This window comes from Furipterus horrens, unplaced genomic scaffold, assembly GCF_987537825.1.
Source record: "Furipterus horrens unplaced genomic scaffold, mFurHor1.1.pri manual_scaffold_1, whole genome shotgun sequence".
In the NCBI taxonomy this organism is placed as follows: Eukaryota; Metazoa; Chordata; class Mammalia; order Chiroptera; family Furipteridae; genus Furipterus; species Furipterus horrens.
In genome coordinates this window covers 97,228,913-97,248,707 of record NW_028327171.1, presented here as the reverse complement: position 1 = coordinate 97,248,707, position 19,795 = coordinate 97,228,913, and the positions used below count along the sequence as shown (strand labels likewise).

Here is a 19,795-nt window from a genome sequence, read left to right as displayed (position 1 = left end):
ATATGCTGAATGAAAGTTAAGTCAAGGAACATCTATAAACAAATATCATGCCTCCCATTTCACACCAATTTAGGTGATAAGATTAAATGCTGTGTCCAAAATCCTAGCAACATGAATAATATTCCAAAAATAAAAATATATCTTAAGTTGTGAAAAATGAAGAGCAGCACCACATGCTGACTCCATTTGTTCCCATAATTCCTTTGGGTAACACTAGTAGGAGAGGCATAACCTTGACCCCCTTCACTTACCTGGGGTTGAGAGGGGCTGGCAGTGAAGTGAAAGGCAACATTTGTCCTGAGAAATTTAAGTGGGAGAGGGGAAGTGAGAGAAAAACATAACAAGTTAGCAGGCAAAAATTATTTAAAAGAAAACCATCTTAAACTAGATGCAAGAAAAGCCTTATGCTTTGTGAAGGGAGATCTCTTCTCATCAAACTTACAAAGTAAACTGCATGGAAATTTGGTGGTTTCAACTCTCAAGAACGACTAAACTGGGGAGGGAGTCAATGTTATGTCTTTATGCAGGAAGTTGTACCTATACAAGTAAGTACTTTGTTTACTTTTGTAGATACTTTGGACTTTAGATTCTTTTAATATTTTACAATCAAGCACAGGGTTTAGGGGTTAGAAGTGGGCTGAAAGAAAGAGGAAAATATTTGAGGTCCTTTTAGACAATGAAAGTAACATGTCAAAATAATTTTGATCTTATCTATGGCAGAGATAATGTTTTAAAAATGTGGTGAATAGATCATCGCCATGGAAGGGTCCCTAGGGACAGGGGGATGCTCTTCCTGACCTCGAGCACCACCCCAGTTGTCTGTCACACCAGCTGAAATTCTCCACCAAGATTTTGTTCTCTATGGGTCAGGCATTGCTGTGAGGATCTCCTTTACTGTTTATTATAAGATCTTAAGAGAGTCCAAAGGCAAAAGTGTCTAAAAAGGTAAATAACAAATAACACCAAGAGAATATAATAGAGTTTTCTCTCCAGTTAGTAATTTACTGTGATTTTCTATCTTTCTTTCCTTCTTTCTTTCTTTCTTTCTTTTCTCTCTCTCTCTCTCTCTCTCTCTCTCTGTCTCTCTCTCTGTCTCTCTCTCTCTGTCTCTCTCTGTGTCTCTCTCTCTCTCTCTCTCTCTCTCTCTCTCTCTCTCTCTCTCTCTGTCTCTCTCTCTGTCTCTCTCTGTCTCTCTCTCTGTCTCTCTCTCTCTCTCTGTCTCTCTCTCTCTGTCTCTCTCTGTGTCTCTCTCTCTCTCTCTGTCTCTCTCTCTGTCTCTCTCTCTCTCTCTCTCTCTCTCTCTCTCTCTCTCTCTCTCTCTCTTAGGTACTTTTATTCTTCTGTGAAAGACAGCAAGGATCCAGCACTGAGGAAAGGAGAGGCTGAGGAGCACGTGGGGAGCACACACTTGTAGCATAGAGTGCTGTCTTGAATGAACATGTGTGAAACAGTCCAAGACGCTGGGAAACACAAGGACAAGTTTGTTCCTCACTACAGTTTTGTAAGGGCTACTTTGGCCTTTTATTCTTTCTTGGTTTTGCCTCATCTTCAACCATGGAAGTCATTTATACAAACCCACTGCACACTCTCAATGTCTGCACCTGGAGAATGGTGTCCCCCTGCCCCTCCAATGTGGCCTGTTATTCTGGGATTCTAAACCTGACCTTCTGGGAATTTTAACCTGAACTCAGATTTACAACCTGGTGGTCTCTAAAGAGCCTTTCTTTGCACTTATAATTTTCCTTTTATAAAAATTAAAGAGTTTTTAACAATTTTATTAAAGATTCCTTTAGAAAGGGCATATCAAAACATTTAAGAAGCTTATAATTGGAGGTGTTGTTTAAAAGTCATAAAATTTGAGCACTATTTCTAAAGGTAATGACCAACAATTTAGGCTCTGGGCAGTCTGGGCTCAGGATTTAGCACTGGATGCAATTTTTATATATCCACTCTCAGCAGAAATAATCATCAGTGTCGAGGACTGATTCTGCTGAAGCACGGTTGAAAACTTGTGGCCTTAAGTCACCTAAAAAGCTGAAGTGTCAAACCCAGTCGTGTGTGTGCTCCTGAGATGCCACAGCCAGTGTGTGGCTAGGTGTTGTGTGTGGTTAGGTGGTGGCCTCTTTGTGTGGGGAGTGTCATCTGCTGTTAGCAGGGCAACTATTCTATTCATTGTCAGGTCAGGCAAACAAAACAGACGCTGATCTTGGCTAGCAACAGATAGTGTGAGGTTTCCAGAAGCAACCCGTTTTCTTTGGCCAGAAATGTGTTTTTTTATTCTCTCCTATCACTTGAATTCCAGTTGTAACAGGATATAAGGACATTAATATGAATTTTCTGAGTGTTTTTCCTTGTTTATTTTTTCTTTACTAGTACAATACATACAAACATTTAAGACATATTGTTTTTCTTTAAGACCATCACATTTAAGTCCTCTCTTTCTCATGTAGTCAACAGTGTGTGCAAAACAAACACCATGTCTATTCACGTGAAAAGTTCTGCTTCCTTTCCCATAGGCTCTTACAGAGGTGCCAAAAGTTTATTTTTATCAAGGGTCATTAACCAACAGAACAAAGCCAATGGAGACTTACTTTTCGTTTTAGAGAAAGAAGTGTAAACTTCGTTTTATTTGTTTCAAACACAGGAAACAAATGTTTTTCAATAAATATAAGAAAAACTGAAAACTGAATTACTTCCCTTGTTTTGGCTAATTTGAGGAAGAGGGAAAGAGTAAAGGAACAGATGGAGTCAAGAGACATGGGTGAGCCAATGAGATGGAAGAAGAAGAGAGAGGCTGGTGGGGAAGAGAGAAGTATATACAGGAGGGCAGTAAGACAGAAGAAAAAGGAAAGGGGGTGGGTGGGAAGAAAGGGTAAGTGGAAAGAGAAACAAGGACAAAAGCTAAGTAGTTTTTGAGGTAAGTACCAGAGAGGACTGTGAGATTCATGGCATATTGTCCACTTGCTGACAGCAAGTCCCTGTCATAGAGCAGAGAAGGCATTCTAAACCCCAATTTGTTGTTGAAGGATATACCCTATTTTCACTTGGACTAAGGACTTTAGAATATCACTTCCTGTTATCTACTTACTGCCATCTGTCACGAACTGCTTTTGCTTACCCAACCCTTCCAGCAATGCTCTGGTCCTCTGTTACCCTCACGTCGCTCTAGTTTAAGGACAGACTTTGCCTGCATGTGCAAAATCCTATCCTTTCTTTCCTTCTCTGGGGTTTTGGTTATACAAAATCCAATTCTCCTATGAATTTTATCTGCCTTTCTACCCCTTGGTTTATAAATATACTACTCTAGTCCCAACCATTTTCAAAAGAAATAACAAACAAAAATGCCCCAACAAACTTTCCCCTTTTCCCTGTATTTCTCTACTTCCTTTTCATTCTATATCCTCCTTCTTCACAAAACAGCTTCTTAAAAGAGTGTTCTGCTCTCATCTCTCGTTCATTCTTTCCTGTTCCCATTGCTTTCAGGATCCTTTTCGGCCTGAAAACGTATCAAGAGCCTTTTCTCATCATTCCCCTGATGTTGCCTTTGCTAAGGGTAACAGTCACCTCCTAATTGCGAAATCCAGTGATTTTACCTGTGATATTTGATACTGACAACCACTCTGTGTCTTGAAGCTCTTTCCTGCCTTGGTCTTTGAGACAACTGCTTTCCTGGGTTTTCTTCCACACACCTGGCTATGCCTACTCAGCTTCTTTTGATTGTTTCTGTTTCTCAGATAATCCCTTAAATGAGAATGTTATCCCCAGCCTTGTTTTTTAATCTCATTTTCCTCACCCACATACATTTTCATATATTTATATATATATGTGTGTATATATGTATATATTTCATTGATATAAAAACATTCTGGGTGGAGGGGGGCAAAAGTGGAAAAATTGGGACAACTTTAATATCATAATTAATAACATAATTTTAAAAAATCACATATATAGTATTGCTACAAAGACTACAAAAATGCTAGTAAATCCCAAGTCTCCATGTCCAGCCATGTCCAGACCTATCTCCTGAGCTCCAGTCACAGAAGATTAATCACCTGCTGGGCTACTGCCCTTGATGGGTCTCTCAGTACTTCAAACTCCACATGCTCAAGATGGAATGTTCCATCATTTCCCTGATCCTGAACCACTATGTCTCTTTGTCAATGAACCTCATCAGACCTCAGACATCATTTTTACAGTCATTTTGGATTCCTCCTTTTTGACTACTTCCCATTTGATCAATCACCAAATCTTACTGATTCTATTGGTGTAAAAGTAACCTGGATGTCCCTGCTCCCACCTGAAGCCCCATCTTTGCCCAACATAGCATCCAACAGAAACAAATAATTTTGAAAACTAATGTAACTCGTTACAATAGCCTACCCCCAAATACCAAGGGGTGATTACATTACGCAGAGCAAAATGGTCTAAAAACCTCTTCACTCCCATTTCCTCAAAAATCTACTTTACACAGCGTGGTAGCTGAGCCATGTCACGTGGAACTCTCTCTCAAAACAGACTCAAGATCCCTACATAGATCTTGAGAGCTGAAGGCTGCAAATACTCATATAGAACTATATATTCTATTCTGCCACACATATTTGTTGAATTTGTGAATTATCCCCATATATGTTACTTAACTCTTTTTCCCCTTTAAAACTTTGTTGCTGTCATAATATGTTCAGGTTCTAACTTTTTTTTTATTACTCTATTCAAATAACTTTTAATTGTTTTATTTACCTCTACCCTCTCCTCTCTCCAGTTCATCTGCCACATTGACACTAAAATCATTTTTAAAATCAGATCTGTTCATGTTATTCTGTTGCTTAAAATCTTTTAGTGGCTCCTATAACATGAACGGTGAAGTCTAAACTCCTTAGTGCTTCATACAAGATCTCAAACACCAAGGACTGGGTACTGCCTATGTGTCCGGTCCTCTCTCCTATAACTTCACCTTTGGCATCATGTGCCCAGTCTTCCTGATGCACTTCTACCCAGTCTGACATCTGTAACTCAGGCTTTTCTCCTGAACATCATGATGGTATAGCAACACTCTGGCAGACATCTATACTTCAAGTTTAACATATACCAAAGTGAGCTTACCATCTTTTCCTTCCCTCCTTGAAAATCCTCATTTTCTCTTAATGGTGTCACCAGCTACAGGTTAGAAGGTCATCTTTGACCTTCCCATTCTACTTACTCTGCATATCCAATTAAGCTTTATCAATTTTACCTCCAAATTCTTCAGTTCATCTCCTTGAAAACTGCCTCAGTGTTTGAATTTTTCTGCATCCCATCTTGTTCTCTTCAAATCCATTCTCTACACAACTATTACACTTTAGACCACTGCCTACATTTCTCAACACCCCTTCTAAGCTCCTCCCACCACATGATCAGGTGCCTGCCTGCTCCTTCAGCCTCTTGCTCTTCCTTGTCTGTAATTTCACACTCAGCAGCAAGCACACCAGGGCACTACAGTCTGGGAAAACGAGTGGTGGTGAAGCTGTGTATGTGTGTCTGGAGGTGGGTGGGAGATAGTTAGATGGCAGAGAGTAGTGCTTTAAGGCAGAATTTTATTTTTAAAGCTGAATTTAAATAAACAAACAAACAAATAAATAAATGTTTCATGGACCTGAGAAACATTTAGGGCAACATAAGAATTGTGAGGACAGTTTTTAACAGAAAGTAGAAACAGAATTTTATAGTGAGAAGAGCTCAGAACTGGGAGTCAATTATAATGTAGTATTGCTTTTGCCTTTCCTAGCTGTGCGAGTTTGGACAAGTCACTTATCCTCTCTGGGCATCAGCTTGCTTGTCTGTAAAAATGAGGTGAGTAGATTAGATTCCCCAAAGTCCTTCCATTCTTAAAACTTATGATACTAGAAAAAAAAAATTCCCAGAATGTGTTTCATATACCTTCTACCCCACTACTCAAAAACATGTAATTGAACTTGTCACTGAATAGCAAGTTGGGCTCCTGCTGCCTGCTACCACCCTCTAGACAAAATTTCAGAGGCAAAGGTTTGGTGATAAAAGAAAGGAGTCTTTATTCAAGAGCAGTCACTTGAGCCTATCAAGTCACAGCTTTAATTACTTAAGCATAGCAATCAAGGTTAAATTCTAACACCTGAGTTCTCCTAGCATTCGCCTGTTAGTTTCTGTAGGTTTAGTTTACAAACTAAAACAACGTAATACACAAAAGCTACACAATTCTGGAAGAACGACAGGCTCTTGTCTCAGAGCCAATTCTCTCTAGCACACCCAAAGAATAACCCTGCCACCCTCTGCCAGGTCAGCCTGATCTAGGCTGTGCCTGGAGTTCCTTCTCATCCAAAATACGGTGCATTGGGAAATGCAGGCAGCTGCAGCGCAATCATCCAGGCATCCTTGAGGAAGAAGAGCCTGAGAGCCTGAGCCAGAGCCAGACCCTGAGAGAGAGAGAGAGAGCCAGCTCAGGAGCCAGAAAAGCTCGTGAGCCAGCCCTCTTTTTATTTCCATTGTCTGGAGGCATTCAGCTTTTCAGCCAATTCTGTCCTAGACTGCTTTCCATTGCCTCAGCAATCTCTTCCCACTTCTCCCCAGTGATCTTAATCAGATTTCTCTGTATCAAAACTGCAGTATTAGAAATTTTGAGTTGGTTCTTCAGTGTTTCTCTCAGTACCTAGAGTCCAGATCTTGCCACAGTCCCCAGCTCTTGTCCTTTACCATCATCCTCTGGATTTCTGGGTCACCAGCAAGGCTTGTGTGGGACAATCCAAAGCCAAGGAAGAAGAGACATATATCTCAGTAGCCATCTCTTCTTAGGCTTATCTTATTCTCATAAAAGCCCTAGTAACTATGAATATATTGAGATGCTCTGAGTGTCTGATTCCTGAGGGCAAGTCACATTGCAAGAGGTGGAAACAGAAAACAATGTGAGGAAATAGATTTGCAGTTTCACTGGCATGTATATCATTCATTAACACTTGCATAGAGTTATGACTTTATGATTTCAGTTTCATAGAATTCAATTCTCTAAAGAGTCTAACCTCACAGAAAACTGGCCCTAGAATTTAAGTGCACTGCCACTAGGAGACAGTGACAGGTCGAAGACACAGAAACCAATTAGTAAAGGCAAGGCTGAAGGTTGGAACTGCACTCTGTTCAAGTAATGTGCTGCCATCTCCTTCAACTTGTATAACCACGAATTCTTTTTTTTTTTTTCAACTATTTTATTCAAATGTTTGGAACTTAAACACAAAACATCATTAAGTTTTCACAAAATGAGGCATCTGTCACTTGAAAGGAAAAAAATATTTCAGAAATATGTTTACAGAAATGTAAAAATATTAGGCATCAAGACAGATGTGAACATATTCAGTAACTTGTCTTGTCTGTCGGTCTTCTGCTGAGCCGAAGATCTTATTGTACTCACTCAGCATGAGCTCAGCTATCTGGTTTTGGTATACCATGTGTATCGCCATGTTCCCTGTTTCATTTTCAGCTCGCAGAAGGGTGGGTCCAAATACAATCCCTCACCTTTGGGTCGACATGAGGTTCTTGGAGGCTTTGGCCACTATCTTAGTTAGATGTCCAAAGAGGACTTTCATGGTGTCATGATTCGGTGGAGGGAGTTTTTGCACAAGAGACTTCACAGTTTCAATTCTTGTGTTGTTATCTTGCTTTTCTGGTTTGACTTTAGGTGCTGAGAATCCATGTCAAAACAGTTCAGCTTGAGAACGAGGTATGTGACTTGCAGGGCAGAAAAGATGCAGCAGGAACTCATTCTTATATTGTTTATACCAGAAATAGTTTTAATTGTTAAAACAGTTAAATATAAGCAAAAGAGTTAGAAATTGTTTAAAGGTAGTGGTTCTCATTTCTGGCTGCACATTAGAATCACCTAAGAAACTTTAAGAAATATATACTAAGTACCAAACATCCCTCCTAGAGACTCTGATTTAATTGATCTAGGTGGATCTTATCCACCAGAAAAGCTTTTCCTGCTTTTTGGGGAGGCGTGAGTGGTGGGTGGGAGGGTGGTTCTTTGGTCTTGAATTATTATGTCACCTTTTTCTATGTCGAATTAATGGAAGACTTGGAAACATACTATGACTAATTCTCCATCATTCTGACTAATCATTTATCCATCTGTCCATCTGTCTCTATGGATATACACTGTCAAGGGGTGTAGAGAAGACCAAGACAAACATCTTATTTCTGTTAGCACCTCTGTTGGCTACAGAGATTTTAATAGATTGCCTTCAAAAATTTAAGGAGCACTTTATAATAGAACATAAAATTTAAATCTAGAAAAAAAAGCTGCAAAAAATAAATATGTACTGTGCTAAATATTCTGATTAAAAATAATTTATTCAAGTATAATACACATAGAAAAATGCACAAGTCATAAGCATATATCTGAATGAATTCTCACCAGGCAAACATAACCATGTACTTCCCTTTCCTTCTTAAAGATACCATTCTCCTGACTTCTAAATTACAGAATAATTTTGCCTGTTTTTACACTTTATATAAAAGAAATCAAACAGCATGGATTCCTTTTGTCTGGCTTCTGTAACTCAACATTGTGAGATTTTTCTGTGTTGTTAGGTATACCAATAGTTTATTCATTTTTATTGTTGTGTAGTAGTCGATTAAATGAATACCACAATCATATATCTAGGAGTTGAATATATTACTAGGAGTGGAACTGCATTGTCAGTCCTTTCAAATGATAGCAATTTGATAGTTGTAGTGAAATCTCATTATCATTTAATTTATAATACTGACAGCTAGTGAGGTTGTTGTAATTTTGGACCATTTGGATAGCTTTTTTTGTAAAGTATCTGTTCAAATATTTTGCCTATTTTTTTCCCAATGGGCTTGTCTGTCATTTTTATTTTTTTAAAAGCAGGTATTAGAAACACTAGTCATTTCAAATAATTGACGTGTGGTTTGGTTCATTTTGTCCATTGTGGATTTGTTTTCTATTTCATTTTTGTGCTTTTATTTTATTAGTTCCTTTTACTTTCTTTGAGTTGTATTTTCAGTTCTTTTTCCAACTTTGTGAAATGGATACTTAAAACATCGACTTTCAGCCATTCTTCTTTCCTAACATTTACATTTGAGGCTATATCATTTCCTCCAGCAGGGCTTTAGTTGCATCCCAGGAATTTAAGTGTCATATTTTCATTATCATTTATTCAAAATATTTTCTATTTTTTATTGTGATTTATTCTTTGACTCAATTATTTAGAAGTAGACTACTTAATTTTCAAACACTTGTGATATTCTATATGTCATTCTGTGATTGATTTCTATCTCAATTTCATATAAAGGATTTCAGTCCTTTTAAACTTATCAGGATATGCATTAGAGCTTGGTAATTTTGGTAAACGTTGCATGTGTACTTGAAAACGTTAGTCACTCTATCATTCTATCATTCTAGGGTGCAATTTTCTAAATACATTAAGTCAAATTTGTTAATCATGTGCCTACTCTTTCATATCAGGAGTTGGCAAACTTTTTCTTAAAGGGTCAGAGAGTAAATATTTTAGGCTTGCAGACCATAATGTCTCTGTCTCAACTACTTAGTTTTGTCATTGTAGCATGAAAGCAGCCATAGATACTATGTAAATGAATGGGTAGGGCTGTGTTCTGATGAAACTTTATTTACAAAACCGAGTGGCCGGCCTGTGAGCCATAACTTGCCAATGCTCATTATAATTACTCTGTGTGTGTGTGTGTGTGTAAAATTTTTGGTCTGCTTATTTTATCAGCTGTAGACAAGTCTCCCACAAAAAATGTGAATTTGTCCAGTTCTTTTCATTCTGTAATTTTTGTTTTGTATATTGAACTAATATTACTAGATGCATACAAATTTAGAATTTAAATTTAATTCTTCCTAGTAGATGATTCTTTTAGAAATGTGAAATGTCCCTCTATCTCTAATAAAGCTTCTTACATTAAGGAATATCTTATATAATATTGATATACTACACCAACTTTCTTTTAGTTAATATCAGTGTGGTATTTCTTTTATAACTTTTTATTTACAACATTTATATGTTCTTTCATTTAAGGCTGTACTCTTGTAAACAATATATAGTTAGTTTTCTTTTTGAAAAAATCCCACTTGACATTTTATGTCTTTACCTGGCATATTTGAGTTTATTTATATTATACATATATATACCCCCATTGGGTAAATATAAACGTCATTACCCTTCTGAGACTCTTCTTTCATTATTTTTTCAAATAACTTTTTAATTTCTTGCTTTTCTTCTTCTCCTTCTGGCACCCCTATGATTTGATGTTGGTACATTTGGAGATGTCCCAGAGGCTCCTTAGCTGATCCTCATTTTTTTGAATTCTTTTTTCTTCTTGCTGTTCTGATCAAATGATTTTTTCTTCCTTATGTTCAAAATGGTTGATTTGATTCTTAACTTCATTCTGTTGGTTCCCTATACATTTTTCTTTATATCACTTAGTGTAACCTCCCCCAGCCCACCCCTTCTCCCACAATCATATCCCCCTCCGTTGTCCGTGTCCATAAGTTATTTATACATGTTCTTTGACTAAACCCTTCCCTTACTTATCCCCCTTCCCTCCTACCCCTCCCCCCTAATAACGGTTATTCTGTTCCTTGTTCTATTTAGTTCATTTGTTTGTGTTGTTCCTTAGTTTTCTGTATTAGGTGATATCATATGGTATTTTTCTTTCCTGTCCTGGCTTATTTCACTAAGCATAATTCTCTCTAGTTCCACCCATGTTGTCACAAATGACAGGATTTCCTTCTTTCTCTCTGCTGCATAGTATTCCATTGTGTAAATGTACCACAGTTTTTTAATCCACTCTTCTACAGATGGGCACTTAGGTTGTTTCCAGCATTTAGCTATTGTAAACAGTGCTGCTATGAACATAGGGGTGCATAAGTTCTTTTGAATTAGGGTTTTAGAAGTTTTCAGGCATAATCCTAGCAGTGGTATAGCTGGTTAAAAAGGCAGTTCTATTTTTAGCTTTTTGAGGTGGTTAAATACTGTTTTCCATAGTGGCTGCACCAGTCTGCATTCCCACCAACAGTGCATTAGGGTTCCTGTTTCTCCACATCCTCACCAGCATTTGTCTGTTGATTTGTTGATGATGGCCATTCTGACAGGTGTAGAGTGGTATCTCATTGTGGTTTTCATTTGCATCTCTCTGATGCTAGTGATGTTGAGCATTTTTTCATGTGTCTATGGGCCTTCTGTATGTCCTCTTCGGAGAAGTGTTTGTTCAGGTCCTTTGCCCATTTTTTAATTGGGTTGTCTGTTTTCTTAATGTTTAGTCGTGTAAGTTCTTTATATATTTTGGAGATCAGTCCCTTGTCTGAGGTTTCATTGGCAATTATGTTTTCCCATATGGTTGGTTTCCTTTTCATCTTGCTAATGTTTTCTTTTGCTGAGCAGAAACTCTTTAGTTTGATGTAGTCCCATTTGTTTATTTTTTCCTTTATTTCTCTTGCCTTAGGAGATGTATCTGTGAAAATATTGTTACGTGGGATATCTGAAATTTTCCTGCCTATGTTTTCCTCTAGGACTTTTATGTTGTCATGGCTTACATTGAAGTCTTTGATCCATCTTGAGTTTATTCTCATGTGTGCTGTAAGTTGGTGGTCTAGTTTCATTTTTTTGCACGTACCTGTCCAGTTCTCCCAGCACCATTTGTTGAAGAAGCTCTTCTCATTCCATTTTATGTTCCTTCCCCCTTTATCAAATATTAGTTGACCGTATAGTTCTGGATTTATTTCTGGACTCTCTATTCTGTTCCATTGATCTATATGTCTGTTCTTATGCCAGTACCAGACTGTTTTGATCACAGTAGCTTTGTAGTATAGTTTGATGTCTGGTATTGTGATTCCTCCTGCTGTGTTCTTCTGTCTGAAGATTGCTTTGGCTATTAGGGGTCTTTTTTGGTTCCATATGAATTTTTGTAGTATTTGTTCTAGGTCTGTGAAATATGTCATTGGTATTTTAATAGGGATTGCATTGAATCTGTAAATTGTTTTGGGTGGTATGGCCATTTTAATGATATTCATTGTTCCCATCCACGAACATGGTATTTGCTTCCATTTATTTGTATCTTCCTTAATTTCTTTCCTCAGTGTTACATACTTTTCAGAGTACAAGTCTTTTATCTCTTCGGTTAAGTTTATTCCTAGGTACTTTATTTTTCTTGTTGCTATAGTAAATGCTATTCTCTTTTTTGTTTCTGTCTCTGACATTTTATTGCTGGTGTACAGAAATGCCTTAGATTTCTGTATATTTATTTTGTACCCTGCTATTTTGCCAAATTTGCTTATTATATCAAGTAGTTTTTTAGTGGAGTCTATAGGATTTTCTATGTATACTATCATGTCATCTGCATATAATGACAGTTTTACTTTCTTTTTCCCAATTTGGATCCCTTTTATTTCTTTTTCTTGTCTGATTGATGTGGCTAGGACTTCCAACACTATGTTGAATAGGAGTGGTGACAGTGGACATCCTTATCTTGTTACTGATCTCAGGGGAAATGCTTTCAGTTTTTGTCCATTGAGTTTGATGTTTGCTTCAGGTTTCTCGTATATAGCCTTAATTATGTTAAGGTATGCTCCCTCTATTCCCATTTTGCTGAGTGTTTTCATCATAAACGGGTGTTGTACTTTATCAAATGCTTTTTCTGCATCTATTGATATGATCATGTGATTTTTGTCTTTCATTTTGTTTAAGTGATGTATTATATTTATTGATTTGTGAATATTAAACCATCCTTGCATCCTTGGGATGAATCCCACTTAATCGTGGTGTATGATCTTTTTAATGTGTTGCTGGATCCTGTTTGCAAATACTTTGTTGAGGATTTTAGCATCTATGTTCATCAGTGATATTGGCCTGTAGTTTTCTTTCTTTGTTGTGTCTTGACCTGGTTTTAGAATTAAGGTAATACAGGCTTCATAGAGAGAGTTTGGGAGTTTTCCCTCTTGTTGGATTTTTTGGAATAGTTTGAGAAGGGTAGGAGTTAGGTCTTCCCTAAATGTTTTGTAAAATTCGCCTGTGAAGACATCCGGTGCAGGGCTTTTGTGTGCAGGGAGATTTTGGATTACTGTTTCAATTTCATTTTTTATTATTTGTCTGTTGAGACTTTCTACTTCTTCTTGATTCAGTTTTGGAAGTTATATGTTTCTAGAAATTTGTGCATTTCATCTAGGTTGTCCAATTTCTTGCCATTTCTTACAATCCTTTGTATTTCTGTGGTATCAGTCATGATTTCTCCTCTTTCGTTTCTGATTTTGTTAATTTGGGTCTTCTCTCTTTTTTTCTTGATGAGCCTGGCTAAAGGCTTGTCGATTTTGTTTATTTTTTCAAAGAACCAGCTCCTACTTTTGTTGATCTTTTGAATTGTTTGTTTAGTCTCTGTGTCATTTAATTTTGCTCTGATCTTGATGATTTCCTTCCTTCTTCTTGTCCTAGGCTTTGTTTGCTATCATTGTTCCAGTTCTTGTAACTTTAGGGTTAGATCTTTTATTTGAGATTCTTCTATCCTTTTCAGATATGCCTGAATTGCTATGAACTTCCTTCTCAAGACTGCCTTTGCTGTATCGCATAGGTTTTGGGCTGTTGTGTGTTCATTATCTTTAGTTTCCAGAAATTTCTTGATTTCTTCTTTGATGTCATTTTTAACCCATTCATTATTTAATAGCATGTTATTCATTCTCCATGAGTTTGGATGTCTTTGATTTTTTTCTTTGAGGTTGATTTCTAGTTTCGAGGCATTGCGGTCTGAAAAGATGCTTGATATGATTTCAATTTTCTTGAATTTGCTGAGGCTTGTTTTGTGTCTTATCATGTGGTCTCTCTTTGAAAATGTCCCATGTGCATTTGAAAAGAATGTATATTTTGCTTCTTTGGGCTGAAAAGTTCTATATATATCAGTTAAGTCCATGTGGTTTAGTGTGTTGTTCAATGCCTGTATATCCTTGGTGTTTCTTTGCTTCGAGGATCTGTCTGTTGTTGATAATGGAGTGTTAAAGTCCCCTACTATGAGTGTGTTGTTGTTAATATCCTTCTTGTGGTCTTCTAATATTTTCTTTATGTATTTGGGTGCTCCTATATTGGGTGCATATATGCTTATCAGTGTTATATCTTCTTGATGGATTGTTTCCTTAAGTATTACGAAATGTCCTTCTTTGTCTCTTTTTATGGCCCTTGCTTTGAAATCCGTTTTGTCTGATATGAGTATTGATACCCCAGCTTTTTTTTTTTTATGTCTGTTTGCTTAGAATACTTTTCTCCATCTCTTCACTTTCAGTCTGTGTAAGTCTTTTGTTTTGAGGTGTGTTTCTTGTAAACAGAAAATAAGTGGGTCCTGTTTTCGTATCCATTCTGCTACCCTATGTCTTTTAATTGGAGCATTTAATCCATTTACATTTAAGGTTATTATTGACATGTATTTATTCATTTCCCCTTGTACCTGTGTTCCTTTCCCTCTTTTTTTTTTTTTCCTTCTCTTTATTAGATCATTTCTTTTAGCACCTCTTGTAATGCTGGTTTGGTGGAGATGTATTCTTTTAGTCTTCCTTTGTCAGAGAAACTCCTTATTTCACCTTCCAGTTTGAATGAGAGCCTTGCTGGGTAGAGTATTCTTGGTTGTAGGCCTTTGTTTTTCATTGCTTGAAATATTTTTCACCATTCCCTTCTGGCTTGTAGTGTTTCTGTTGAGAAATCGGTTGACAGCCTTATCGGAGCTCCCTTGTATGTTATTTGCTGTTTTTCTCTTGCTGCTTTTAGGATTCTCTCTTTGTCTTTGAATGTTGCCATTTTAATTATGATATGCCTTGGAGAGGCCCTTTTGGGGTTCCTCTTCATTGGAACTCTCTGTGCTTCTTGGACTTGCATGACTTTTTCTCTCATCAGGTTAGGAAAATTTTCTGTCAATATCTTTCCTATCAGCATTTCTACCCCTTGTTCTTCTTCTCCTTCTTTTATTCCAATGATCTGGATATTTTTTTGTCTCATGTTGTCCTGTAATTCCCTTAGACCTTCTTCACACTTTTTCAATCTTTTTTCATTTTGTTGTATTGTCTGGAAATTTTTTTTCTACATTGTCCTTTAACTCACTAATCCGATCCTCTGCTTTGTTTAGCCTGCTTTTGATTGATTCTACTGTGTTTTTTAGTTCCGAGATTGTATTACTCATTTCTTCCTCGTTCTTATTAATAGTTTCTATGTCCTTTTTTATGCTGGTGTGGTTCTCTGTAAGTTCCCTGTAATTTTCTTGGAGCTGTTGGTAATTTCCTTGGAGATTGTCATAGTTATCTTTGAGGTTGTTGAGTATATTGAGCTTCGTCACCACCATTGTTTTTAATTCCATGTCTGACATTTGGGTTATGTCTCTTCCATCTACCTCTCTTTCTGGGGATTCCTCTTTTCCTTTCATTGGGAGGTTGTTTCTGTGTCTTCCCATGTTGGATCCTTCTTATTTGTTTTTGTTTTTTGGATTTATCTGCTTTGATTTCCCACCTTTGTAGTTTGAGATTCTTTATAGGAGATCTGGGGGTTTCAGTGGTGCAGTCTCTTTGATCTCCTGAGCCTGACGTTCTTGGGATACCCTTTATGTTGTTTGCTTATAATGTCTGGTTATGTTTCCATTACTCTTTGTTGGGACCATCTGTCTGGCTAGTTGATTGAGAGTCACTCTGCCCACCTTGTCTTCAGTTCTTTTGTGGAGATGCTGTAAAAAACATAAACACACAGCCCAGGCAAGAAACCCTCACCCTCAAAAATATCCCCCACCCTCTATCCCACTATCGGCAGCAAATGAGCCAGTATTTATATAAATGTAGAGAGGTTAGGGCTATTATACTATAGGAGAAATAGATAAGAGTTGTTTTAAATGCAGAAAAAGATGATTTTTGAGAGGGGGGATGATAGAGTAATAGTAGTAAGTAGTGTCAAGACTATGCAAGACAGTAAGTAATATTTACATTGTATGTTAATTTAAAAAAGCTAGAGGGAAGAATGCAGGATAAAGTAAGAAAGTAATAGTGTCTAGTTTTAGATTTATATAATAGTTATATGCTATATATTTAGTGTGAAAGGGAGGCTAAACAAAACAGACAAGCGAACAAAAAAAATTAAAGATGAAGGATGGGAGGGAGAGATGGTATGAAACAGATTAAAGAGATAGTTTAAAGAGAAAAAATATTCACAAAAAATTAAAATTAAAAAGAAAGTTTTTACTCAGTTCAGCCTTTGTGTGCAGTCTTCTTTTTCTGGATCCACACCTGGTCAAAATTCCATGAGTTTCAACTTTTTTCCTGGTTGGCTGGCTGTGAGTAGCTCTGGCTGGTTTCTGTGGCTGCTTTTCTCTCACTCGGGGGCCTGCAGTAACTATCTGCTGTGAGCCGCGGAGTTGGATCTCTCCCCACTGTCCTGCAGCACCCTCCAGCAGTCCTCAAGCTTCTGTAGTAATGCTGTTCTGTTGGTAAGCCAATGCGCATGTTCCTAGTCCCCACCCTGCCCTGGATCCTGCCTTTGCTCCTGCTTCCAAGAAGTCTCTGTGTTCCAAGCTGCAGCACCAGGCTCCGTCCCTGGCTGGCAGCTCCTCACTGTTCGCCTGTGCGCCCTGCCCATCCGCTTTGGGCCCTGACCGAGACCGTGTTTCTAATGCAGTTTTCCTGGCCCAATTCCACTTTTTTTCTGATCAGTGGCAGTGTGATGCACGTGCACGCCTGGTATGTGGTACTGCCAGCACCAGACTCAGTTCACACAGCTTCCCATATTCTGGGTCACTCACCATCTCACCATTGACTTGCGCACCCTGCCTGCCGGTCTGGAGCTCTGACTGAGACCATGTTTCTAACGCAGCTCTCCCGGCCCAGTTCAGCTCCTCTCTTTTAATTGGCGCCGCGATGCGCTCACCTGGTGTGTGGGGTCACCATCCCAGACCTGCCTGTTTGGGGGATCTCCACCCAGATTCAGATCATACAGCTTCCCACAGTCTGGGCCGGTCGCTGTCCTCCCATACCTCCGTCCGCTTCACAGAAAACTTTCTATTGTTTCCCTACAGGACTCCACTGGTCCCGGCGCCCACAGTAGGCCACAGTCTCCAAGCAGATTCCAGGCGGTGAGCTGGTCTGCAGCTGTCCCTCTGGGGTGCGGTCTAGTAGGAGCGCGGGGCCTGGTGGGTCCAGCGACTCCTCCCAAGAGCGCTGGAGAGCCTTCTGCCCTTTTCTACTCCATTCTCGCTCTTCCTTCCCCACTTGAGCTGTCCGAAGTTTGTACTCACTCACTCGTCTCTCTGTCCATATCCCAAGCTTTCCACAATAGGAGCAAGCAGACAACACTGCTACTTACTCCTCCGTCACCTTCCTCTCTCATAACCTAATTTCTTACTTTATGTTTTGAACTCTGTATCTGATAGGTGGGTTCTCTGTTTTATTCAGTTCTTTTTCTGGGGTTTTGTTCTGTTCTTTCATTTGGGCCATATTTCTTGTATTCTAAATTTGACAGCCTCCCTGTGTTTGTTTCTCTGTATTAGGTAAGGCTGCTTTGACTCTCTGTAATAGTAGTGTGGCCTATTGAAGAAAGGGCACCTGTAAATTGTGTGGGACAGAGCCTTAGGTAATCCCCAGGACAGGGCAACCCAGTCTACTGCTTTGTGGCTTTGTGTAAGGGGAGAGTTTGGAGAGCGGACAATGCCACTGCATGGCTTCTGGAAGTTTACCTGGTACCTGCCCCATTTCCAGTCACTTCACCTACTTCCATGCAACTGGTACCCTTCTAGCGGTTGCCCTGGTGGTGAATCCTAGAGTGGGTGGGTTTGTGTATGTTCTAAGTCCTGAAAATCCAGCACTTTCTCCAGTGCCCCAATCCCCACTGATTTTTTTAGCCAGAAGTTATGAGAATTTATCTTTCTGGCTCTGGAACCCTGGGCTGTGCAGTCTGGCCTGGGGCTGGGATAGCTCGCTCCCAAGGTATCCCTCTGGATTTTTATCCCCTACATGTGAATGTGGGACTGCCTATTCTACCACCACCACCTTTCTGGGCCACACCACGTCTCTACACCTCTCCACCCATCTCTGCAACTCTGCCCCTCCTACTCATCTGGATGAATGTGGCTTCTTTTAATCTTTGGTTGTCGGACTTTCATACAGTTCTATATTCTCACAGTTATGGGTGTTATTTGTTTTGAGATCAGGTTCTAATTCTTTCTATGGTTGTATGAGAAGGTGAGGCATGTCTACCTATGCCTCCTTCTTGACTGCAAGTGCTATCTTTTTGTGGTTTTAACGATGCTTTCGATGAGTATAAATTCTAATTTTTATATAACCAATGTAACAATACAGGTTGGGGCAAAAGAAGATTTCAATTGTTTGTATGGAAAATAGAAAATTAATAAATAATACAAGAATAAACTCTGTTTCACTTACTCACAAATGTAAACCTACTTTTGCTTCACCCTGTATTTTCATTTCAAATTGATTTAAAACAATGAGAGGGGAGGAAATGGTTTGAACCCTTAATAAGCTTTGAGCTTAGAGTTGGATAGTACAGAAAAGTTCCTGAAGTTTCTGGCTTTATTAGGAAAAGTTTTAGCCTTTCTCTTTAAAATTTCTCACAGATTTACACAATGTTTTATAGGAGTAGCCTTGGGGAGAGAACAAATCCCTTGGGGACAATGCCACCAACTGAATTTGTTATACCCCACCTCTAATATAAACAACTTAAGGCGGTGTCTCCCAGCTGATTTTGTCACAAAGAATGCAAGTGCAAGGAGAAAGAGGAAATAGTCTTTAGTTTTTGCACATAGAATAAAACCACATAACATATTTTTTCTACCTATATACATTCCTAACCTTGGAGGAGAAAACTGGAATAGAAATAAGAGTAGAAAAAAATTATGTGAGGTCTCCTTTAAAACAAAAACAAAACTTCCTTCAGGAAAGTGGCAATGGTGAGTAATACAAGATATCCAGTCACCACAGACTTCTGCTTGGACTGCAGACAGGACAGGGCCCTCACCCAGAGCCCCAAGAACAGACACACCTATGAGGTCAACACCCTTCCTCTCTGCACCAGTCCCCTACTGCCTCCCTACTGCACAGAACATATAAGGCCCTGTTGCCCAGCTGTGAGGAGGAGAGTTCAGAAGGTGCTAAGACAATATGCCAAGTAGATAATTTCTTTCTAGAGTGCTGATCTGTAAGGAAGGAAGTTGGATTGGGCATTCACAAGCACAGAAAGAGCAGACCAGTGAACAGAGAAAGGCCCGGGGAGTCCTGCTTACTGTAGCTGGAAGTGCTTGATCTTGGTAACCAGCAGTTTGTACTGGGCACCCATGGGTGCCATGGATGCTATATCTACAAATATCAGTTGCTCCAGCGGTCCTGTTTCATTGGTTGCCCCTGAGGGACATAAGGTGCGGCTCACTTCCTGGTAGCTGTAGGTCCTCTGGTATCTGCAGCAGCCAATAAAGGGAAAAAACAGCCAGATTAAGACAGAGAGACTCAATGAACAGCAGGGAAAGAAGTCTACTGCTTTTCAATTCTCCCAAATTTGTTTTTTTTGGCACAGGGCTCTGTGACATAGTAACAGGGATGAGAGATCTGTTTAGTGATAACTAGTTTACTTAGGCGCTGTCTATATCACACTAAGTCATCCTCTTAATTCAATGAGGAAAATATCAAATTATAAAAAGGAAACTCTCCTGATAAAGCAATCATGTGACTCTGTTTTTTCATTCTTCAAGCTTTTACTAAATGGAGCACAAAAAAAGCCCCAAAGTCCAAGTCAGT

At 38.8% G+C, this 19,795-nt stretch overlaps 1 protein-coding gene across 1 annotated transcript in view; it reads right to left on the bottom strand.

Moving 5' to 3' along the window:
- The window catches only part of SIDT1 (SID1 transmembrane family member 1), a 102,147-nt gene that overhangs the window by 49,458 nt on the left and 32,894 nt on the right, over positions 1 to 19,795 (bottom strand). The window contains exons 3-4 of the mRNA XM_090276721.1: positions 19,288 to 19,458; positions 252 to 297 (exon numbers count right to left, since the gene is read on the bottom strand). Of these exons, the coding sequence (XP_090132847.1) occupies positions 252 to 297; positions 19,288 to 19,458 (217 nt within the window). The remainder of the gene's footprint in view (positions 1 to 251; positions 298 to 19,287; positions 19,459 to 19,795) is intronic.